Source organism: Hirundo rustica, chromosome 4, assembly GCF_015227805.2.
Source record: "Hirundo rustica isolate bHirRus1 chromosome 4, bHirRus1.pri.v3, whole genome shotgun sequence".
Lineage (NCBI taxonomy): Eukaryota > Metazoa > Chordata > Aves > Passeriformes > Hirundinidae > Hirundo > Hirundo rustica.
The window spans coordinates 64,005,516-64,030,167 of NC_053453.1; the positions used below are offsets into that span (position 1 = coordinate 64,005,516).

Genomic DNA, 24,652 nt, shown 5'->3' on the forward strand with positions numbered 1-24,652 from the left:
AACATTGAGTCATTTTGAAAACTGCAGGTCTTGCAAGCCACAGGGCTGCAACACACAGTGCCACAACAGCCAATGCCTGTGCTCCCAGCCTGCCGTGTGTATGTGAGAAGACGCAGGGTTTTCTCTTACAGTGTCCTGTTTGTGCTTGACAAAATGGTAGCTGCTCAGAGTGATAGTCCACTACAACATTTCTACAATCACTAAAGGAGTTCAAAGGCAGAAACTGAAAATACTCTGCAATTAATTCAATCCATCACAATCTAGGATTTTCACAGGTTTCACTCAAAGCTCTCACAGCAGCTCTGAACTGCCCAGAAGGAGTAGGAATGGATCTCCCTTACCTTATGTATCTTTAGTTTAATGTACCTCACAAACTTAAGTACCTTTCAAACTATAGGCAAATCTCTACCCAGAAGATACTTCAGGCACTGATCAGTAACTGATTGATGTGAACTATTGCATCTCCTACGAAGCATGGTAGATACACAGACCATTCTTGGAAGCACCAGGCACCACAGAAGTTAGTTATGTTTTCTGCCTTACTGACATCAGAAGTACTGGAAATTCCCAAGAGCCTTCAGGCTCAAGCCCCCCGAGCAGATCTTTCCTTAAGCAAAGTTGCTGCAGATGGAAGGCTGATCCATCAGCAGGGACTGACGAGAGCAGCCCTGCTGAGTGGCAGCGTTACTGGAACAGTGACCTGGTGTGATCGCGCTGCATCTGCCAGTTGAAATCATCAGCACTTGCACTTGGCGCTCGCTGCTGGCTGCCTGATCAGCTCAGCATCCAGAAATTTTAGAGGTTTTATATCAACTGCCAACATCTCACTTGGCTTATACAGCAAGACCTTTTTGGTCTCCTCTTTCATCCCAGGATATTTCTTTCATTAAACTAGAAGTAACATTTCCAGGAAATGTGGTGTCCTAAAATGCCAAAGCCAGCTGGCAGCTCTGACTGCTCAAACATGGGTTCTGCTTAGGTAGATAATACAATAACTTGTACAAATCATGAAAACAGTTATGAAACTCTCAAGTTTCCATGGCATCGATGTATTGACATAGTACAAACGTTTGCTGTTTTTAAAGGATGGTTCTTCAGAATCTCTGCAGTTTTTAGAGGGAAATATATTCACTGGCAAATGCTGAGCTCAGTAGAACTGGGTTAGAAAGGGCAATATATGTCAGGTTACCAAGTTTCTAAAACACAGTAACAAAACTGGACATGAAGTGTCTACAAAGTCATTTCCTTACTTAAATACAGGTTAAGCTCATTTTACATGGAACATGCTTAAAAACCACCTAGACCAAAGGTTTTCAGTAAATCCAGTGGAACAACTTAAAACTCTTGAGGACAGCACCTTGGTCCCCTTACTGTAGTACACCTTAGCCTCCTACCACTGTGTGCTGATCAAAAACTCTTCACATCTTGCAGCATACAGTTAAGAAAGGCCTAGTATGAATTTCCAGGTGTTTTGGCTTGTCACCTTAGGGCAGGGTCAAATGTCCCGCTCTCAGTACAACTTAACACATCCTTGCTTCTGTGGGCAAAACTGAGCATCCCAGGGAATAACTATAACGTAGTTTAAAAACAAAACAAGCATCTAAAATAACTCAAAGCTTACACAGACTATGCCCTTTAACACCTATAATCAATATCTTCTCCCACAAATCACAATTCAAGTTTTGTGTCTTTAGAACAAATTCATTCCATGCCTTGGCACGCAGTGGCTGTCAGCTTTGGTGGCAGAACTGAATAGACAATGACCGTACCAGCAAACAGCAGGTTTTTCCAACCAACAAAAGTGACAAAAACCTCAACGTGACTCCAAATGTTAGTTTTGTAAGTTGAAAAAAAACCACGAAAACAAAAAACCCAATTTATTTTGTGTATTCAAATGGCACTTTAAGCCTTCTATTGTGTGTTAATTCTGCTGCAGTTAAAATCGACAAAACTCAATCAGTTTACTAAGAGCTCTTGGTTACTAATTACCCATGCTATGGTTTTACTCTTGCAAGAGACTTGCATCAGCAGGGTTCAGTTAGAGATAGTTCTGAACACTCACCAGCTAAGCACACTCCATAGCAACCTCGGGGCATAACCCTGAAAGGAAGCAGTTTGCCTTAAAGAGTTACAGAAGACTGTGCTTTAACTACTCGCACCTGCACTAGAGTGACTAAACACAAACACATCTTCCCGTGGGGACTGGGAATAAGAGAAAACTTCCCTAGGTCAGGAAGTCTCTCAGGCTCCCCGACCACAGAAGAAAACCAGAAGATTCTCTTAATGCTGGGTGCTTGGCTGTTCAACAGCTAACTCACATGATCCGAGCTTCTGCCTTCAAGCATAAAACTGACCACAGATTCCTTGTGGGAACAAAGTTTTTCAGTGAAAGCATATGCTTGGAGAACAAAAGGAACCTTCTTAAGTTCATTGAGCAAGAGTTGGCAATATACTCAGCTCAGAAGAACCTGTGTTGTAATAAAAAAAAGATGTAATGGCTTTACTGGGTCAACACTTCATCAGTCCTGGGCAAAAATTCCTGTCTTAACCTCTGCACCTGGCTCTGACAGAAGGCAAGGTAAGGCCCTCACCTCTGCCTTGCAGGGATGGAGAGCACAATGTCTTTATACTCTGCATAATGGGCTCTGCCAGAAGGACAAGGGGGAGGGAGTGTGTGTTGGGGGGCTTCAGCTGCTTCACTGTTCCTCCTGGCACCCAAAAAAAGCCTGTGCTTGCCTCCCCAGCTGTGGAATACCTGCCACCCCCCAGAGCTGGTGCGTCCCACGCTGGAGAAAACCCTGAAGATCCTGCAGCTGGACTATGTTGACCTCTATATTATTGAGCTGCCAATGGCTTTCAAGGTAAAAAGCAAAATTGTTTGGAAACAGTGCATGAACTTAACTTGTATCAGGGTCTCCATTCAGAGTATTCCTTGCAGCTTCCTGCCTATGTTGTCAATAGCATTTTGGGCAGAAAACATGTATTTTGATAAATACTGCATACATGGATTTCTGTGCACTACCCACTGGCTTACAGGTGGTGTGAGAACAGGCCAGGAGAGACGTTGCTTGGAGTCTTTCTGCTGGAAGGAGAAGCTCCCCAACTGCGATTGAGCAGTTCCTACTCTGAAAAATTACCATAGCTGAGCAGTACATGTGTCTGAATTCCCTGTGAGTCATGAGGAGTGAGTCACTGGAGGAAAGAGGTCATACAAAGCAGCAACAGGCCAGGGGCACAGTTCAGAGGGGGAGAGGGAAGCATGAAAAAGTCACCAAGTTGGTTTCCTTACTCTGTCCCAAATTAAAGCTGCTGGGCAAGTCATGGTTATGATCTTAATCTCCATAACTGCAGCACTCAGCTTCACTAGATCCCAACCTGTGCCAACCATGGTTTGTCCATCTCTCATTCTTAAATGTTCAAGTCTGATATTCCCTCATTCTGCTGGCTCTAGGCAACTTGTAGGCAAAACCTTTGAATATAGGGAGCTCACATCACAGTTGAAAGTCCATGATCTTCCTGCTTTCACAGCTTTTTGTACTCTACAAGTACATGACATAAAGGCAAATGAAATTGAATGAAATGAAGAGAGTAACATTCAAAACATTTAAGCGGTTTTGAGCAAATTAAATCTTTCTTCTAGGCAAGCATAGGGTCAGGCATTTAGTTGGTTAATTGTTTCTGAACAAGGTGTGGGCTCTAAACTGTCCTCTTTTTGCAAGAAAGGTAGATCTCTGATTATTAAAGTCATATTTTGCTGCAGACTCCAAATTACCAGAACTATCAGATGGGAAGCAATTTACCAATGTGGCTATCACATTACACTAGCAGCCCTTTTTTTCCCCTTGAGGAGACCATATCCTATTAAAACCTGTATAGGAGTAACCAGACTCTAATATTAAAATTTTATTTATACAGCCACACGTATGGAATCCTTTTGGGTACATTTTTGAAAATTTCCCACCACTAGCAATTTCCTGTTTCCCTTTTCTTGTGTTTGTATTCTTTAGTAGTTCATTCTCCCACATAGTGAAGGTCATTGTCTCACAATATAAAGATAGAGACAGCTGGCTTTAAAGTAATGTACATCTGACTCCCTGAGGCTTGTATCAACAATCTTGAGTAGCTAAAGGAGTAGCAGACTTAGAGATTCATTCATGTTTCTCATGAGAGGAGAGAAAAAAAAAAAAATGTCACTTTCTTCCTGAAAAATATGTACTTTTCTATGTCAAATACAAAAAACACCATCCTTTTGCAGTGGTGACAGGTTTCCTTTCTTTGCTGCCTTGCTCAAGAATACACCCATCCTGCCTGTGACGCTTGCCTTTGATGAGGAGCATGCAGATGTAACTCTAAGAAACTCCTACTCCCCCCTAGCCTGCAAACATTGGCTCTTTCCTCCCCAAAAGTCTAGCAAAAGCAGTCTCTGGTTGGAAGCAGTGATGTACTCAAGACAGAACTAACAGTACCCCCCTGAAAACAGTTGGAAACACACCCCTGCAGAGCCCAGCCAGCAACTGGTCACAGGGCTTTCAGGCAGAGTAAGAGCACCATGGTTTCAGAGAGCACCACTCAGGCAAAGCCCCACTGCTCTTCAACAGCTCAAGAATGGCTACCACGTGGGGTGAAATTATTCACGGACCTACCAATATTAATCTACACCTCCCTGTATTTTTTCCCCACATAGATTCCCCATTCAGGACTTCTGTCCTTCTTGCCTTTAGCCCCCAGCGGTGTTGCTCAGCTCCTTCACCCTAGCAAGGCAGTAACCAGCAGAAAAAGGGCTCCTCCGCCATCACATGCACTCCCTCTGCCTGGGGAACTCTTACCCAGCTTTTTTTTTAGGGGTAAAAAACCAGCAGGTATTTTAGGGGATTCTTCTAAGATGACCGATTCATCAGTAAGCAACAACTTGTGCTCTAAATGATCTTCAAATCTGCCCCAACCAAGTGATTCTGTCATCTGTCAGGAAAGCAGATATTTTAATGTTACGCTGAACAAGTCTCATCCAAGTATCTTGTAATTTTAGGAGAATAACTCAAACCAGACAATTGGTATTACTATTTGACTTCCTGTTGCCCTTCTGTTTATAGGACAGGCATTCACAGGTTGTTAAAATTGCTTTCCTGAGAAAGCCTGCTTGTCAAAGACCATTTTATGAAGGCAAGGGAATGTGCAGGCTTGTCTTCCTGCGTGTGTATTGGTGAGAAAATTGTTTTAATGGGGGCGGGACGTTTCCTCTCAGTGGCTAACAGCCTCTGGGTTTTAAACTGGCAAGTAAGTGGTCTGGTATCTCTTGGAGTGCCTCCAGACTTCGAACATGACACGATGAGATGTGATCCTGCACAACGGCAGCGACCGTGCGGTGTTGCCACACTAATTTCAGTGCTCGTGCAGCGGCGTGGTAACAAGCCACCTTTGATCCAGTGTAAAATACAAGGCTCTCTCCAAGTGAACTGCAAGAGAAGGCATCAGCATTTCTAGGATGACTGGTATGGTCTAGTTCATGAGAACCCAGAGCTAAAGTACGTGATCTGTTTCTGAAAGACCTTTTCAAAGATCACATAAACACTACCCTGACACCACCAAAACACTGCCTATCTCTCAGCACTTTATCCATCTGCAGGCAGTTCTTCCATTCAGAAATTCCCTTTCATAAAAAGATAGCTTGGTAGAGAAAGTTTTGCCCGGAGACTATTGAGCAGACAAAACTGCACTTCAACACTTTGCAGAGATCTCTGCAGGTAGGAGGAAGAATTGATCACTGTAGAGATCCACCGTAGTTCACACCACATCTCAGTCAAGAGAAGTTCATCTTCAAGCACTGTTCATCCTGACTTGGTTCATTTTTAAAACACAAATGATAGAGAAACATGGGAGGATAGTAAATTAGCTGATATAATTGCTATCTATTGACTATTATTTTTAAAAAAAAGTTGAATAGAAGCTAGTGAATTAGAAGTGGGACAGAGTAAAAAGGTCTTGAAGCCAGACTCATTTACTAAAATTAAACAGGTCCAACTGCTTAATATGTTAAACTTGCAGTCCTTGGAAAGTGTGCTGGGGTATCATGGGATGAATAGTTTGTTCCAAAATACCATGGGGTGGTTTTGCAAATAAAGCTTTTCCCCCTCACGTTATGATGGCAAACACTTTGCCTTCTAATAGAAAAAAAAACGTACCCAACAGCCACCTACCTCCTTCTAGTCAAGATATTCTTTTTTCCAGTAAGACAGAGCAACAAAAGAAACAAGATTTTCTGTGTGGAATTCTCTGAAGAAAATCAACACTTGTGGAGAAGAGAGGCTTATGCCTTTAACTGAGACCTTGGCCCTCTGAAATCCGAGGCTGTGTTTTCCTTAGGCTCACTTTTCCCATTAAATGCCCTGGATTTGAACTCGACTGAATTGGGAGGTGATAGTTACTGATCATATTAGTCACAGCTGCATGTTTCCAAGGAGTTACCACGTCAACATCTTGCACCCAGGCCTTTGAAATGTAGCGGTTTGAAGTCAGATCAAATGTCAGACTTCAACGAAGTGGTTTTGTTCAAAAAAAAAGAAAAACCAAACCCCAGCAAAACACAAAAGTGAAATTGTGATCAGACACAAGGGAGCGAGGTGTTAATGCACTGCCTGCAACAGCAGTGAAATGACCAGCAAATAAGAGAAAGCTGTGCTTGTGAGATATCAGCTCATAAATCATCTCTGAATCCTACAGAGTATAAAGATTGGAAGAAAGAGTTTCTAGCACCCAAAGAAAGGTGGATAATGCACTTAAGAGGTTAGCTGTGCCCATAGCCCTTTACTGCCAGTAGCTCTTGGACCCTCCAGCTGCTGGGGAGAGTACCAGCTTAGTCCAGTTCCCAAGTGCCTAGGACAAAAGGAGGCAAGGGAAGGGCCAAAAAGAAGAGGGAAGAAGTAGAAGAGGTTACAGGCTGGTACTCTAACCCAGCCCTTTGGAAAGAGATGAGTCTTTTAGATGCCATAAGATAAAGGCCAAAAGTTTACTGAAAAACAAGGCCATCCAGGAACTCCTGAGTGTACTCTCATGTGACAATTCAGGAGCGTATCCAAGGACGATCCAGCAGACCAGGATGTGGTAAGCCCAGCATGAATGACCTGCTGAACTTAGGGTGTTTCAGAACACTGTTGAATTTTTTTTGTTGTTTACTTGTAGAAACACAGTCCGTGAAAAAAGTTTTGCTCTAAGGAGTGAAATTTTTTTCTTTAAAGCACAGCAGTATGGTTTTACTTTTCAGCCTGGAGATGCGCTCTACCCAAAAGATGAAAATGGAAAATTTATCTACCATGAGACGGACTTATGTGCCACTTGGGAGGTAAGCAAACACAACATCCATCCATATATACTTTAAATCCACAGATACTCATTCTCTTTTTGACTTGTGGTTTTCATAAACATAACTGAAGCAAATTGCCAGGGCAAATGGATTGAATTCTACTAGCTCCATAGATAAATTTTACTTATATCCTTAAGCATGATCCTTTTTGCTGTCATTTAATTATTTTTATAACAAAACGTAGCTGAAACATCAAACATCCACATTCCCTCTTTAAGAGAGTGCACTCTACATTCACTGCTTGAAGCTTTTTATCATTAGGTTTTTACCAATCCTTCCCCTTTATCAGGTCTTCACAGGAAGAGAAAGTTGGAGCCCTCAGAAGAGATTAAGGTCATCTTGAAAAAATTTAAATCTTCACTTGCAGGAAAAAAACAGATTTTGCCCTGAAGCTCACCATAAAAAACCCCAAACAATCAACAAAAACCACCATATTACAAAAAAAAAAAAAAAGAACCAACACCTCTCCTCTCAAACCTCCCCCCCACACCCCCGCTGAAAAACAAAACCCAAGACCTTGCCATCACTTGCCATTAGAACAAGTTCACTCACTTCTAAATTTACTTATCAGATGGGAACGCAGGATTTTTCTGGTAAGAAAACTTGGAGGGAAGCAACATTTGCCTGAAAGATTGCACCCTGCATTTGTTTGTGATGTGCTCTAGTCCTTTAGGCAGATGTCTCATTAAGCCTAATGCCATTTGGCTTCAGGATCTTGGGTGAGGCAGAAAGTGAGACTAGCAATCTCCTCACAGCTCTGCCTCTTAAAGCCATGGACACCTCTTTAGCTCAAGACCAGAGCTGCTCAACTCTCCTTTTGCACCAGGCCTGATGAAATAGCATCACTAATTACATCCAGTTCACACTAAGAGAGATAAGAGGTGCTAGTACGTGCTCCACTTCAGTTTCCACTGTCCAGATCTGGATAGTCGTGTCCCAATTTAGCTCTACTCGAGGTACAGCAGATAAAGATGAAGAACGGTGAAACTTTGAGTGAAATTTTGAAGGGGGAGAGAGCCCAGAGGGGGCCTGAACTTTCCCTTGGCAGCTGAGCCATCCATCCTGGGTCTCAGGGGAAGGGGGACTTCCATGGTAGCTGTTTATGTTACACTTGAATTTGGCTGATGCAGTTCATTCCCCTCTTTTCACAGAATGGTTGCTTAGATGTTGAGAGCAATAGGTCTCCCAACACCATTATATTTTTATCTTTGAGCTGGTGTTTAATATAATGGTTATTCTATAGCAGGCTACTCTCTTCAGTTAAGCCAAGAGAAAAATAGGTGGTGGGTAGTGACTGCAAATAGCAGCACTAATCTAAATTAAAATGGCTCAACTCAATCCAGATAATTTCACTCTCTCAGTGTGGTGCTAGCCGGCAAAAATTAATGCAGATGACTGTATTTGCTGACTTGTCACTGAGTGATAGAAGGCATATGAGGCCAACTAGAGGTCATCAAACACAAAGTGTCTCTTACCTCCCTGCTTTCAGCTCCTGTGAGACAGAAAGAATAACAAAACCTGGAAGGGCATCCAGCTCCATGGTGGGGTCTGCTCTGCCTCAAACAGTCACTGAATTATTTGTGTGCAGAGTTCTGGGCAGAAAAGGGGAAGACCATAGGAAAGGACCCCCTTTTCCCTTAACAACCCAGCAAATGAAGCTAACAAAAACCAGGGAACATATTCATATCCAGTATTCATAAGAGTTTCTCAGCTACTAGGATTTGTCTAAAGAGAAAAATATCTAGAATGCCTCTCTCCCATCCCTTTTTTTTTTTTTTTTTTTTTTTCCCCTGGTTGATACTGTACTGAAGTTTTCTGTGCAGGTTTTGTGATGTTCCTTGCCAGATATTTAGGGGATTTCACTGGATACAGACTTTGTATGAAAAACTGTCCTGCAATCAAAAGGAGTGAATTGACTTATCAGGAAAGAAATCTGTTTTGTTCACTTTTCCTTCTCCAGCACTGAGGCGCTGCTAAAGCAGCATAAAAGTAAGCAAAACTCTTTAAAAGTGGTTGCCTGGCACTTAAGTATCTATATCTCAGGTTAAATCTTTCTGCTCTCCAGACAAATTCTACCCTCACAGGAGGTGAAAAACATTAGGGTTTTGTCTGGAGAGCAGGTTGACACAAGAATAGGGTTTGGTTTGTCTGGACAACACCAGCCCTCATGCTAATAGAGCTGTTCGTTCTGCTGCAGCCAAGGGTCTCAGTAATGGTCTATCTTCCACCTCTCTCTAAAATGCATGCTTCAAGAAATCAAGCCAACCTGTGGGACTCCTCTTGTCTTTGCTTTCTTTGCAGGCTCTGGAGGCATGTAAAGATGCAGGCTTGGCAAAGTCTATTGGAGTATCCAATTTCAACCGCAGGCAACTGGAGATGATCATGAACAAGCCAGGACTTAAGTACAAACCTGTCAGCAACCAGGTATGACTGCGAGCGAAAGGCAGTGCCTGCCACGGTGCCACTGCCCTTTGGGGAACGCAAACACACAGCCTAAGCCACCACGTACAGAAAGGTGATGCGTACTGTGCCACAGATGCTGCCCTCCATACTTTTGTTCCTAGCTTGAAAATATTACTCTTCCTATCTAGGCTAATAATCGGTATTTGAAGGCTCTGGAGCAACCTTCCTCAGTTTCTGCTCCAGGACTATAAAACAGGTGCCTCTGTGCCAAAGCTTCATAACAAGACTGAATGCTTAGTCAAAACAGATCTTAGATCTCTGCAAGGTACCTTACTTCAAGTCCAAAAATTCCCAAGAAAGCCATTCAGACCTAACCAGTCCTCAACGAAGCCATGTCTACCTTAGTTGACACAAGCCCAACCCTACAGATCCTGAGTCATTCCAAGCGTCTCAAGTGTAAAAGCCATTAGAAGCTGCTCCTGATTTTCCTGTACTTGCTCTCTTGTACTTCTCCCATAAGACATTTGTAAGAGATAGAGAAAACATTCAATTAAAGGACACCCTGTTATGGGACTGGCCCGAGCTAAGCAATAATCCTGTGAGGATGACAGGCACATCCGATTTAAATTACAGCAGCGGGGCTCTGAGAAGGCGACAAGTGGCAGCGACCCATCTGAGCGCCTGGTACCTTTGGCTCTGGGATTTGGCAGCCCACTGCATTTCCTAGAAATCTCTGGGAAGCTCTTCTGACTCGCCTGGCACAAACAAATACCTACATTAGCAGTAACAGACAAAAGGCCAGGGACCAACCGGGACCAGCTTCCCACTCCCAGCGTACGGCCCGGAGGGCTGGAATGGCCAAAAGGCAGGAAAAGGAGTCTGGCCACAGCTTTCATTTCTGTATTTGGCCAGAAGGGAAAGGCTGCCTGTGAGAATAGGAAATTCCAGCACCCTTCCCTGGTATTAACATGTCCAGTGGGTGCAAAATGCAATTGCTGTTTCTGGTGTGCCTCTAAGACTACACTGAGCATTGCCGATTCTTCCTGGGGTCGAGGAAAACCAGGCAAAAGATTAAGCCCAGCTTAGGGCCGCTGGCCAGCAAGCATAGATGTGCCAGATAGCTTCAGACTTGCCAGATAGCAACCACTGCAAACAGTAGTTGCTCTGTCACCTTTTAGACATCCATTTCCCAGAGTCTGAGATGACAGCCAGAAAACCCTTGCCTGTGAGGGAACAGCGTTTGCAACGTGGGATGGCAGAGCTCACAACACGGTCATAATCTCACCTTTTGTATACCTCCCTCACCCTTCTAACTGGGACAGCTTATGCCAACACTTCCCTAAAAACAACATCAGATTAGTCATCCTGAATGCAAGAGGCAGAGAAATGACCCACATGAGATGGGTTGCCTTCTCAGTCTACTCGTCTAGTGAGCTTGCCTCACCTGCAGAATCCCCACTTATCCCCACCTTTCCACTGTTGGCTAATAAAAGTTCCCTGCAGCCAAATTAAAGTTGCAGATATTAATCTGCTGTCCACAAAAAAAAAAAAAAAAAAAAAAAAAAAAAAAAAAAAAAAAAAATAAAAAATCACTCACCCAACAATGTAAAATTAGAATAGAACAGTAACCACAGATGAAGTTTCCCTATTCCCTCCTTTCCTGAAAGCATTACCTGGTCTGTAGCTCTCATAAATATTGGGATATCTTCTGCTTCTGTGCCTGGTCCCGTTGATTAATCATTCTTTCTATGTTACTCTTGTAGGTAGAATGCCATCCCTACTTCACCCAACCCAAACTCCTAGAATTTTGCAGACAACATGACATTGTTATTGTTGGGTACAGCCCTTTGGGAACCTCAAGGGATGAATCATGGTAAGTCCCCATGTTAATTTCTAATAGAAGGACAATATCCAGGGAAACATAGTTCTCCACTGCTGGGTCTCTGTGCAAAATACCTCTGCCCCCATTTTTTAAAGTGGTTTTAAACTTCAGTGTCTAAATATTACTGTTGTGAGTGCAAACTTTCAACACTCCTGCTGCATGCTGTCGTCAAAGAATACCAGGTGCCTCAGGTCTCCTCTAACAGAGGGCAAGTGTTTGGAATGGGGAATGTGCGAGGCTTAGGTGAGGAAGGAGAAACTAAGTCAACGTTAGGACATCACATAGGAAGTTGCCTTTGACAACCTGCCAACCTCAGAGCCAAAGCTTTTCTCCCGTCTTTCACCCTGCTTGGCAGAAGGTGCAGCGTGCTGTCCACAAACAAGTAGATGTCCCTCTGTTTTGACGTTAAAGATGAGGAGGTTTTTTGTTTTCTTTTCCTTCCCACTTTTTTTCCAGGGTAAATGTGTCCTCCCCTCCTTTACTGAAGGATCCTGTGCTGAATGCCATTGGGAAGAAGTACAACAAGACTGCGGCACAGATTGCTTTGCGTTTCAATGTCCAGCGAGGGGTGGTGGTGATCCCGAAAAGTTTCAATCCACAACGCATCAGAGAGAACTTCCAGGTAAATTCATACCCCAGTACTACATGGATAAATCCACTTATGTTGGCTTAGCCCCTACAGAAGGCAATTTCACCGTTTTTCCTGTAGACACGTGTAAGACTTAACCAACGGCAAACTTTGCCGCATTTGATGCTTTTTGTCCCCACCACTTAAAGGTAATAAGATATGACAATAATTGAGCAACGTATAGAGGAAATGTTGGAGTCTTTTAACCCTCTGGAGCAGCTAAAGCTCCGGCTGGTGGTGTGTCCCAGAGCACCAGCTGCTGCAGTGAGCAGCACAAGCAAGATGAGGTAACTCAGTAGGTCAGCAGCCCAAGGCTGCAGGAGCTCAGGAATGACTGATTGTTCCGCCCCGTCTTCAGGTATCGGTCAGCTGCTCAAGAGGCCAACTTGTATGTTGCTGCATACAAGTGTTACAGAAAGGTTCACAACCACATCACCAGAAAACATTTGGTTTGACTACCACCCAAAAATAAGACAATTTTTTTTCCTGAATCCTTTGCAGCATTCAGTACTCACACTGCTCCCTACTTTCCCTGGAAATACACCGCTTTCAAAGCTGGTGGCTCAGTATTGCCAGACTACCTTCCCCTTCTTGCAAAAAAGGTGTAGGCAAATGTGACTGGGCTTATTCATGTCCTTGAGACTCCTGCAAATGCAAGCAAGGATGGGTTTGTGGGAGAGATACAGGGAGAAGGAGGGAATGTCATTCTGGAATCTCGAACATATGAAGGTTGATTATGACAAGAAATGCTAACGTATTCCTAACATCTCCTCCATTAGATCTTTGACTTCTCCCTCACTGAGAAAGAGATGAAAGAAATTGAAGCCCTGAACAAAAATGTTCGTTACGTGGAACTGTTAATGTAAGTACAGAAATCCTAGATCCTCATAGAACATTCCTATTCTTTCAGAAAATTAAAAATAAATAAATAAATAAAAAATACTTCCTTTTAATATTAACTTTTGCATAAACAAGCCTATTCTAACCTAAGGCTTAAACATGAGAGACTTTTAATGCAGCCTGAATATGTTCTTGGACCCACTGCAAAAATAAGTGTACAATATTTGCCTGCAGTTCAGGTTCTCAAAGCTCACCTATTAGAAAGTGACTTCTTGCTATTCCATCTCTACTCCATTTCCTTAAACTCTTTCTCCTATGTGGGAACGGTGGTCTCAGACACTGATAAGGCATAACATAATCCCTGTCTAGGAGTGCGGATACTGGAGCTGGAATTCAAATAAATTGTGTTGTACCTTCTTCTAAGAAAAACAGAAGAACGGGAAGCTTGTTTGATTGCTAGACCACTTCCTAATTATCTCTTCTGAGAACAAACAAGGCTTGCTGCTTGCCACCTAAAGCTTACCACCCAATATAGTTTTGCTTCACCAGAAAACTCAGACCTACCCAACATCCCCTCTTCCAGAGGATAAGGCTGTTTGTTTTTCCTTCAGCTCAAAAGCATCTACAGCTTATGGGCAAACTTTGTTCTTGTCCCCTTTTCAGGGCACTCAGTAAGTAGCCAAATGCTAGAGATTAATTTCCACGCATTTCTCTTTCTACCTTGGATTACCTGTGCCCTGCTAAACTGTAGCGTGAAATGAAAAGCATTGGTAACAGCATCAAATAGCATCAATAGCACTCTAAAATGTTGACCATTGCTCAAAAGATACAGGGAAATGTTGCAAAGAAACAAACAAACCACTTACTGTGCTGCATAAATATGATTGAAAATATACACTAGTTAAAAGCATCATAATGGAGTTAATTTTTCACATTTAAGCTCAGCCAGGTGCTCTGAAGCATTGGTTCCTTCAAATAGCCTTCCATCAATTTGCAGTACTTAGTTCTAGAAGGCTTCTCACAAATAGCCGAGGAGATTCTTTAGTGTGTTTTGGTATCTGACAGTCTGGTTTTATATAGCAAAATTGAGTTATAGCATAATTTAAATTTTAAAGATTATATACACGAAATGTAACCTTGGTGCAAATGCAAGAGCCTTTTCCAGAAGCAAAGTTAAAGGCTGTAAATGCCCACAGCAGAAGAACTTTCTAAGTCAGGAATCTAAAAAGCTAGTAAGTTAAATGCTTTGCTTTATTAGACTGAATTTGGTCACAGGAGACCACCAAGGATAAGGAAAACAGGATGCATAGGATAGGCACTGGCAGCTCTAGTTTTCACAAGAGCTCCATGTTTGGGGAAAAATGTTTAAGTACAATCTGATCTCAACTATGAAAAAAGCCTTATTGAAAAAGTGATGTTGCCATGTAAGGAGCAGATACGTAGATTTATATATATAGATATATATGCCCACTCCGCGTTACCACACTGAAGTGTCTGGAATTGACACTGCATCAGACAAATTACCAGCCGAAACACATTTCTTATTTCATCCAGCAATCTGTATCTGAAAAAGTCAAACCACGATACTGAGAGACTTTGGTTAGTCAACTTTGTGCAAAACCTTTGACTGCTGTGATGCACATGCCTGCAGGAATGGAAAAATCCAGCCTTTCTCTGGTTCTTCCCCTTATCAGCCACCATAAGGGTACTGTGGGCAAACCTGTTGTTCTGATGGTATGAGTAAGCCCATATAAACAGGATAATGCAATCAGTGGAATGAATTAGCAAGTTAAGTGTCTGAGAAGAAAATGGAGGATTTATAAAAACATGAGTACTTCAGGAAATCATAACCTGAAATTGTTTCTCCTCCTGTTGGAGAAATCTAGAAGCATTGTGTAGGGCAAGTTTTACCTTAATGTATCTGCTTGATTTATCTTATGCTTCCATTCCCTGCTATGGATGTTTTTCCTTACCAGCTATGCCAAGCTGCACTGACTCCTCCAAGTGAATCATTTTCACTCAAAGGATTCAGACTTTTGAATATGTGAAATCTGATTAGCAAGCATGCTTGATAGATGAAAAGTAGCGATAATGACACTGGCAACTCAGACATTATCAAATTATTCTGAAGTCAAACAAGCCAAAATGTTGTGGCTTGTTTTGGTTTTTGGTTTTATTTTTTTTTTTTCAACCAGCTCAATCTGTTAATGTGTAAACACTTGATCTTGGCTGAATATCGGAATGAAATATTTTGACACAACCAATTCAAAATGTTTGATGCCTTTCAGTTAGTTTCCTTCAATATTGTGAAATGTGTCCTTCCCAGACTGGAACGATTCACAGCCGGATAAATGCCAGTATTTGTTGTGCTGTGCTGTAAGGCAAGGCAGCCAGCTGCCATGGTGCACCTGAGAATGCTCTTCAGAAATTTTTCATTTAGCTAATGGAAAGTGTTTGTCAAGCCAGGGCTTGTGATTTAGCATCATCTTCTCAAACAAACAAGAAAACCCACAACAGAAAACAGCTACCTCTCTCTCAAGTCTGCCAATAACGGGCAAATACATGTTATTTTTTCACCTGAAGCTGACCCTGGGAACTTTCTTCTTGCCTTTTATAATGATCCTGGATTGTGCATCTTCCCTAAGCATGCAGCTTCTAAAACAAAGCACCCATGACCATCCCTTTCTCCCCTGAACTGTGTCATCCCAAAGCTTATTTGTAAATTCTCTGTCATTGTAGATGCTGGCAGGGTATCTACATGTAGGCTAGAGGACAGCCAGACCTAGCTTAGGTATTGCAGCTGCTTGGGGAAAGCACCACCCCAGACCCTGACCTGTTCATGCCAGCTCTAAGGGCATAAGAACAGTCTGGTGTCTCCACCTCTTCTTCACACACAGCCCTTATTTCTAGGGGACTTTCTAGACATCTGAACAAAGTCTTCCCCTTCCACAGTGCACACATGGTGAAGCCGTCCCCTTTCCTAAAACACTTCTACTCGCCTGAGTTAAATAGTGAGACTAGTTGACATACTGTTGAGACCTGTTGATTTTCCCCATCTCCTTAAGATATGCAGTCTGTAGGTCTGGAAAATGTCCTCTGTCCTCTCCTCAAATACACAGGCTTACTTCCAACTCTGTAGGCACAGTTATTCAGAGCACAGCAGCTTCTGAATAAGAAGAGCCTTCCATGAAGGTCACATATATCTTGCAAGGAAGAGGTTTGCTGGGCACAGGATGACTGCAGTGATTTGATATCTTACTTCACCCAAGGGGCTCACTTGTCCAATCTGACCTTTCCACAGGTGGCGTGACCATCCAGAGTATCCCTTCAATGATGAATACTGAACAAGAGGTGGGTCTGGACAACCAGCCACTGCTGTTAGGCTTTGCTGACTCAACGTTTGGTGCTTTGTCTTCATGTAAGGCTGTTCAAATCAGCATTAAAAACATGACATTTATTTCTTTTTGTCTTGTCAGTCTCTTCTTGTTATTGATGACCAAATTATTTAATTCGTTGAAATTCTGGTTGTGGCTTGGCAGGTTTTAATGCTGAACACTGAAGGGTCAAGACTGACTGCTGATAAAACTGAAGATTTCTCCTGAAAACAAGCTCACTAGCTCAAGTCAAACCAGTTTCATTTAATGGATTATTCTTCACTTAATCTGAAACAAAACATTCCACTTCAGTAGGTGTGAGGCAGAATCAGAATCACAGAACGGGCAAAGTTCAAAGAGACCACAGAGGGATCACGTGGTCCAAACCAGTGCCATTTTCTTCTGCAGCTCGAGTAAGAGCAAGTCAAGAGTGGTGAACTAATTGAATCTGATACATACGTACATATTTTTTGCTGATACGGATTAGGTGTGTGCACTGTTTCATGCAGTGAAGCTCATTTAACTCTGACCAGAGTGTTGTGCAGCAGCACACATGAGCTTTATTCAATAGGTACATCCCGGCTGGCTCCACTTGGAACTAGTGTTCAAGCCCTAAAGCATTACAAGCATGTTCATGTTCCCACACACACACAGCTCTCAGCTGAGGACCTCAGTAAAACACAAGACAGTGTATGTCACTTGTGTGACACTGTACTTGTTGTTCAAGGGTGGTATTAACTAGCATTACGTACACAACCTGCAGCTACAGCTAGGAAGGTCCTCATCTCACGAGATTAAAAATTCCTTAAACTTCTTTCTTGCTTTCTTTATAACTGATATTAACCCAAGGAAATTTCTGTTCACTTAAAAATTCTTATAAACATGAAGGCATAAGCATGTATACTGGGGTAAGGAACACTGACTCCTTCACCATGAGCTTCTTTTTCAAACTACTTGTTTGCAGCCTATAGGTGCATCTGCCCATACCCTCACCTGCAGAAAGCTACTTTGCCTCCCTCCTGAGCCCAAGCACCCCAGTTTCCTGCCTCTGAAGGAGTACACTGGAGAGGTATCAGAGAAGAAACTAAACCATACACTCAGAGAGAGAGAGTACTTCATGTACTAGGATGTGCATACATTGGAAAATGTGTCATATATAAGCTTCAGTCTACAGCATCTGCTTTTATTTATTACCATTGCTGTTCATTATCCCTGGAGTGACTGGAACAGGAAAATGCCAGAGTGTACAGTTCACGGAAACTCTTCTGTATGGTCATGGTGTGCTCCTCAGAGCTGAGACAAAGAGGGAAAGGGATGACCACTTCACAGGAGCAGCAGGGAAGGCTCCCAACAGGATCAAGTGCAAATGCATCCCTGGGTGAGCTCGGTGGGCACCACTGGAGAAGGCAGGCCCCTTCTGTTGGGGTGGCCTTCATGTAGCATTTATAAATTCATTCATAAAGCTGTGCCAACAAAGGAGAATTCCTGGAGGTTACCCAAGGGCAATTCCCATTTTATTATCTTACCCACTTAGACCAGAGGAAGGTATAAAAAACAAAATTGGGGCAGATGTGTCTTCTTTCTCCTCAGATATATTAGAAACCCTCTGGTGCAGATCCAAGGACAATCTCAAGGTCAGGTGGAACTCTGCACCCAGGGGTGTCCAGAACCACTATCACAAGGTCCTGCTTTGCCCCTTTGCAAACAGCTGAAGTCCTGGTCAAAAAACTGAATAAAATCCAAGTCTAAATTCAAGTGCCAGAGAGGAGGAGTCACCACCATGCCCAACATGTTATTCCAGTTGCTTCATAAGTACAAGCCCTAAATAGAGCTCACAAGGCTCAACTGCTTAACAGTAGCACTGTACGAATTTTTGCACTGTAACTTGACCAGGTGCAATTCTCCAGTCACAGTCAACATTCAGGCCAGGTTTGGCAAAGCTCTTGTTGTCTACAACTGCAAATGTCAGCTAGTGCTTAGCTTAAATGCTCACACCAGCCCCATTTGCAGCTCACTGTTCTTTCCAGGCATCCCCCTCCCTGAGGTCAGGCATCGCTGGAGATTTTAATAAAGCAGGTGAATATGTACATGTGAATAAGGAAGAAAATATGCTGAGACCTCTCCAACAAGGAATAACATATAATCTTTGGCCTATACTGATTAAATAAAGCAGGGCAGATTATGAGAGTTTGTCCTGCCCAAGTCATGCCATCAAATTCCTCCCCTCCTCTAATTTTAATAGAATCCTCCTCCTCCTCCTTTGCATTGCTTCATTTGAATCTGATGAAAAAAGATGCAGCCTCTTCCCAGGGGCAAATGCTCCCATGCTAGTTTCCATCAGTTATGAAACTGCCACTGACATATAGCCTACTTTCCCCCCAACTCTGCTCAGTTTCAGACCATTGCTACCCATCGTTCTCCAGCTTGCCCTACACAAAGAGGTTTAGGTGGGGGATAGCTACAGGCCCGCAGGTGGGACCTTGGGAAACCAGCAGCTGCACAAGGAGAAAAGCCCAAACCACAGCCCCAAGCATGATTTGCTTCCATCTGGCACATTTCAGTGTCTTACTGGCCTCACTGCCTGGTGTGAAACACATCACTTGGAATGGTCATGTACAGCCCTGCTCCAGCTGGAGGGATCAGGCATGGACAGAGGAGGCTCCAGCACCTCCTGCTCTGACAGCACTCATACATGACAAGAAGAGACCCAATCATGCACTGGAAAATGTACTCACTTTTGTGGTAAATAACCTGAATTCTTTGTGACTCTTTCTATAACTGCAAAGTAAAATGAAATCCAGACCAAAGATGTTTACTTCAGCCAAGCACAAGTTACTTTACAGCAAAGAGAGCAAATGATGCAGAACTTTAGATTCTTCTAGCAAACTAAGAGCTGGTCTGGTCAGCAGAAACCCACGTGATGTGCTAACATCCCCAGCAGTTCATCAGAGCCCGGGCTTACCTGGCATTGCCTGCTGTTACACAAGCTCAGGGCAGAGCACAGGGGTTTGGAGTGCAGCAGCCTTGGGCATGTGCACGCTCACGTTTATTCGGTGAAGCAACAAGGAAGCCCTGGCACAGTTAACATGCTGACATCACCCCACCCTGCACTGAACAGGGAGATGAATTTGTTCCCCCACATGGAGGCAGAGCTTCCTCTTCCCCAAGACTGACTATCTGGAATAGGAATCTGTGTCAGAAAGAACAACTTTCCTCATCCTGTGCAAGAGAAATAGTGAAAATAGTAAGAGACAAAGTGAGATGTGCACTGTGTACATTTTTACAGTCTTACAGTAAAAAAAGCCCTTTGGATTTATATCCCATTTTCGTACCGCAGAGCTGCCAAGAGACCTTACAAGAGTGTGCAGGAAAGGGCAATCGGCCATATCAAGCCATCAACCAGAATTAGGATGCAATTTTGGGTAGACAGAAATGGACACGGGGAAAGGAAGAAAGTTCCTCCTGTAGTTTTCACCCGTTGCCTGCCAGTAAGGCCTGGGTGCAAAAATGAGATCTCTTCTCCTGGTCAAAGTATAATGATAACTGAAGGCAGATAGTGAGTTTTACAAACAGTCAGAGAGGAGAGGTGACCAGAAAAGGCAATGCCTTTGCCTGCATGCAGCAGGGCCCTCATTTAATGACACTTCTTCATTTCATTCTTTTCTGGAATCCAAAAAAGCCCCAAAGATGCTCACCTCCAAACTGACAGAATATTTAACCATTACCACATTCTTGAGAGGTGCAAAGGTATTCAAGAGCAGAGAGGCAGATACATTCCTTAACTAATTAAGATCATTTGGTAATGAATCAGAGTTGATTCTTCAATTTAGTGTGTGAATCGTTTAAGTGTGGAAGCAAAACCAGTGTTATAGTGACTCTTAAAGGAAAAGAAATTGCATGCCTGGGATGTGCAAGACATTTCTCAAACCTCCACAGCAAGCAGTAAGGACAAATTCATACCCCTTGTGTAGAGTAGGTCAAATTTGAAGATTTAAGATGAGATGTCACCTTTCTACTGTGAGTAAAACCACAGTCTCCTTGTTGCTATCTGCCAAACCAAAACACTTTGAAATAAATCAGTTTGGTATTTGCAAGATGATTTCCTTATTTTTGGGAGACAGAGGAAGGGAGAGATCTGCTGTTCCAAAACATTTTTTCCCAGATCTCAACAAGAAGATTCACAGGTCTAGAGGTAAGCACTGGGGTGGAGAAGAAAGTCCATAAGAGAGTGATATGAGTGTTAGAATGAGATTCAGCAGCCTTATTTCACTTGTGACTAAACTGCAAACACCTTTGCCTTTGGGGTCAGAGAAATCAGCATGTTGGGTACTAGTGCAGTTTTTATACTAATAGATTCCCAGCAGTGCCATATTTCAGCTCTTCCCAACATCCTACTACCCTGGAGCAAAAACCCCAACTTATAATAAAGGGCTTTGAGAGTGCAAAAGCCAAAAAAACTTTTCCAATGCCACACAGACTCCTTGGGGAACACTAACTCAACATGGATGAGCAATACTCACAACAGGGCAACACATTGCAAATGAAACGCAAAGCAGAACCGAATGGAAAAAGAGGTCAGAAAGAAGGAGCTGGAAAGGAAGACAACACTTGTGTATAAACACTTACACATGGACACCAGGAGCACCACTGGAGGAAACTCCTCAGGTTCTGCTCTGTAGACTGCAGACCTACCTGGGTGGGGGTCTCAGATCAGTTTAAGGTCACTGAACACACCAAAGGCAAAATTCTGCACCAGGACAAACGTACACTCAATTAAAAGATAAATGAGAGCTCACGATGACCTAGAACATATCTCAGAGAAACCTCACACATAACTAAAGTTTGTGCTAGGGTGGCGTGCTGAGGACGTTGGGTAGCATCCCACTAACATTTCAGCATGTAAAAATCAGGAGTGCCTCAGCTCACACAAGGTGCAGATGCACAAAACAGAGGCCCCATGCCTCACCTTATCCAGTTACCAAGCCCTACAGTGTCATGGAAGGCAACTGGCTCCATCCACTACACTGAACGTTTCAGCTCTGTATGAGCCACTCATCAGGGTAAAAGGGGGAAATAACCAAGAAACTTAATGTACATTCTTGGGAAGGAGGCATCTGCAGTCCAGAACCTCACCCAGGTCACCGGTGACAGGATAACACAGAACAGGGATCAAACCTTTCCCTCTTTGTACTATGGCTCATCCCAGTGCTACGCGGGTTGCTCTCTTTGCTGTTTCTTTTGGACACACCAGCAGTTATGTTATCAGAGAAGACCCTCTGAGTTGTAAAGGATGATATGAGTATAATTCAATTGCAATATGAGTAAATGTGAATTTCACTGCATTTCTGGCACTAATTACTGTAGTGACAGGAAGCCCTGCAGCATCCCTCAAGCAAGCACATGCCCTAGAAGGCTGGACAGAGATACTCCAGAAACAACTGAATTAACACATTGATTTGCACCTCTTTTTCACCCAACAGTTTCAGCACTCCACAGACATCAGTGATTGACTTTCTGTGACTCTCTTTGCCTCCTCCAAATCTTATTCCTTGACCCTCTTTGCAGCTAAACACATCCATTCTTGTTCTCTCCTCTCTCCCAAGTTTCTTTTTGCCACATGTATGAACAACTAAATCAAACTTGACTGCTGAGTGAGGGTTTCCTTCGGACACTCTCAATCCCTGCAAAGATTACTTGGATGTTTGCCTTCATTTTTCTGGATTCCTCCTGTTCATTGAGGAATGGCCCACCTCCATGGAAAGGTCATTCACCTAAGATATTTCCCAGGTCTGGGAAAACCCAGCCTTTAAAAATAGTATTGAGTGTGAAATGCATCTTTCCAGTAGCATTTATGATGGAAATGTGGATACACTGCGCTAACCATGAGAAATTACAAACCAAAACTAATTAGGAAAGAGAAAGCACTAGGAAAACACATGCAAAATTACAGCTTTTTAGTAACTTTAACCCTGTGAGTGTTTATGAACTTTGTATGGAATAAAGGTCTGATGTGCCCCACAGAATTCATTCTCTGGCAGAATCAGGACTGGAAAAGGATAAAAATGGTGTTGAAGAAGCCAGTTGATGGATTATGGACTTGTTTAGTGTGGTATGGAGAGAAGCCAATATTCTCCAATTGTAAACCATAAAATAAGGAACCTGCACTAGCCTCTATATTTACAGCCCATATCATGGTACAGGAATGAGAAGATATTCATATAGTTGAGGAAATATTAAAAAAAAAATAAAGAAATCAAAGGGCATATTGATCTTTGTATGAATTTTTTACTATGCAGGGCAGCTTTCTGGAAATCATGGCTACACTTATTAAAGGGTCAAACAAGAGTGTTGGGGTTTAAAGGTAGTGTCTCCTGCAATGGCCAGTGCACAACACCTCCACATCAGATACTGCCTAGTCAAATGGACAGAGGAACACGATGAGAAGAACTTTCCCATCTCACCCTGCATGCTGCACACAGGATTCTATGATGAGGACTCTAAAGGTTTTCTCGTAGTGCTAGGGTCATGTGCTGCTTGGGGCTTAATACTTTCAAGATGTGTTTCATAAAAGCACCTTTTTTTTTAAAAAAAAAAAAAAAAGGAAGTCCAGAAAACAGAAATATTTGGAGGTTTTCAGCCAAGAGGTTGAACATATTTATGATTGCAGGTTCCTACAGGTATGTATACACACAGGCTGGGAATTCTGCCCTGTTACAGAGTCCTGCCACATGTTTTCACAAACAGGTGGTGGGATGAGGCACATCAGGTTCCCTAGGCACCCAGAGCACCCCAAGAAGTACAACACTTCACTGGCACTAAGGAATCACAGGTTGAGAGCAACCCAGCAGTGGCATCACCAACAACCTCCCAGGGAATATCACTCCAGCCAAAACAAATTTTAAAATTCAAACAAAATACTGAAGCCCTTTGCATTACCTTAGCACCAGTTTGACATTAGGCATGGTTTAACCAGTTAGTCTGCAGTAGATTGTTTCACACCCACTTTGCATTGTAGCTTGACACTTTCTGTTCACAGAAAGGTCTTTCACAAACAGATCTGAAGCAGCAAGAAGCACTTTCCCCCCTACATTTACCCAGTCTGTCTTCAATTCCTCAGAAGTCACTGCAGCCATCTCACAGACCCATCCTCTGATAAGGGTAGAGACAAGTTTCTGCCTCCCCTGCAGGAGCTCAGCAGTCCTAGCTACCAAAACAGATTTATTACACTTGACACTCCTTTTCCTTCCCACCTGCCCTGCAAGGAAAAATGTCTTACCTGAGGGAAAGAAATGGTGCAGTAAACCCAGCAGCCTCCATCTCAGCAGCTTGAACTTCAACAAAAAAGGGAAATAGGCCACTCCAACCCTCCCACCTGAGAGACCCAGCAGCTGTGGTGAGCTTATGTACTGCTAATTTCCAAAGTCACAGGTGTAGGTAACCTCAGACACCCTACCTTGAGATGAGGAAGAAGTAGAAAAAAAGAGAAAAGCCCCTGAGCAAATCTCTGTGCTGTATCTCTGGTGTAGCCCAGGGCTAGTACTGAGAGGTAAACTATTGCAAATAGGAAGATAACAGTCTGCATACAGCTTTTAACTTTCTTCTTTCCACCACATGTGAAATTTAGCTCTACTGTTTCTGGGTCATCAGCCTGCAGATCTGCCTTAGTCATCTGGCTAGGGCGTTCGTAGAAGAACAAATAAATGAATCACAGTCTTTGCAGGAATTGCTGTAAAGTAACTCAGTCCCTCTTGCCTTTCCTGTATTTCCCAAGTCGAGGAAGCTGAAGCTCATAGCAGTGAGCGTGCCTGGGTCAGCGACTGGCTCACCAGGCAGCTTTGCAGGAAAGCAACCTGTGCACAGCTCCTGCCTTTGGGAGCAGCTCATGCTCATGGGCTGTGGCACCCCCATCACCTGGGCAGGGGCCCGGATATGACCACACAGAACCAGGAGACAGTGGGAGAATTCATCCTGGAAGGGCTGCACAGTACAGGAACGCCTCATGCACACTTCTGGGGCTGGGATGGCTGTATTTGCAGTTTCCTTGGACTTTGAAAATTAAAGCAGGCAGGTAAGAAAAAGCAAAAAGGGCAGCTTGAGATGAATGACATTTAACACTCCAAATTCCGCCTACGTGTGGGTCCAGGGGGCTTAAATCCATGCTCTGCACT

At 43.1% G+C, this 24,652-nt stretch overlaps 1 protein-coding gene and 1 long non-coding RNA gene across 2 annotated transcripts in view; one reads left to right on the top strand and one right to left on the bottom strand.

The window, feature by feature from the left end:
* The window catches only part of AKR1D1 (aldo-keto reductase family 1 member D1), a 35,161-nt gene extending 18,594 nt beyond the window's left edge, over positions 1-16,567 (top strand). Inside the window, exons 3-9 of the mRNA XM_040062908.2 lie at positions 2,745-2,861; positions 7,259-7,336; positions 9,659-9,781; positions 11,524-11,633; positions 12,099-12,264; positions 13,050-13,132; positions 16,412-16,567. Coding sequence (XP_039918842.1) covers positions 2,745-2,861; positions 7,259-7,336; positions 9,659-9,781; positions 11,524-11,633; positions 12,099-12,264; positions 13,050-13,132; positions 16,412-16,454 — 720 coding nt within the window. The 3' untranslated portion in view covers positions 16,455-16,567. The remainder of the gene's footprint in view (positions 1-2,744; positions 2,862-7,258; positions 7,337-9,658; positions 9,782-11,523; positions 11,634-12,098; positions 12,265-13,049; positions 13,133-16,411) is intronic.
* LOC120752191 (uncharacterized) overlaps positions 1-23,858 on the bottom strand; it is a 34,386-nt gene extending 10,528 nt beyond the window's left edge. Inside the window, exon 1 of the long non-coding RNA XR_009207763.1 lies at positions 23,761-23,858. This is a non-coding gene — a long non-coding RNA (uncharacterized LOC120752191). The remainder of the gene's footprint in view (positions 1-23,760) is intronic.
* Between the last annotated feature and the right edge of the window lie 794 nt (positions 23,859-24,652).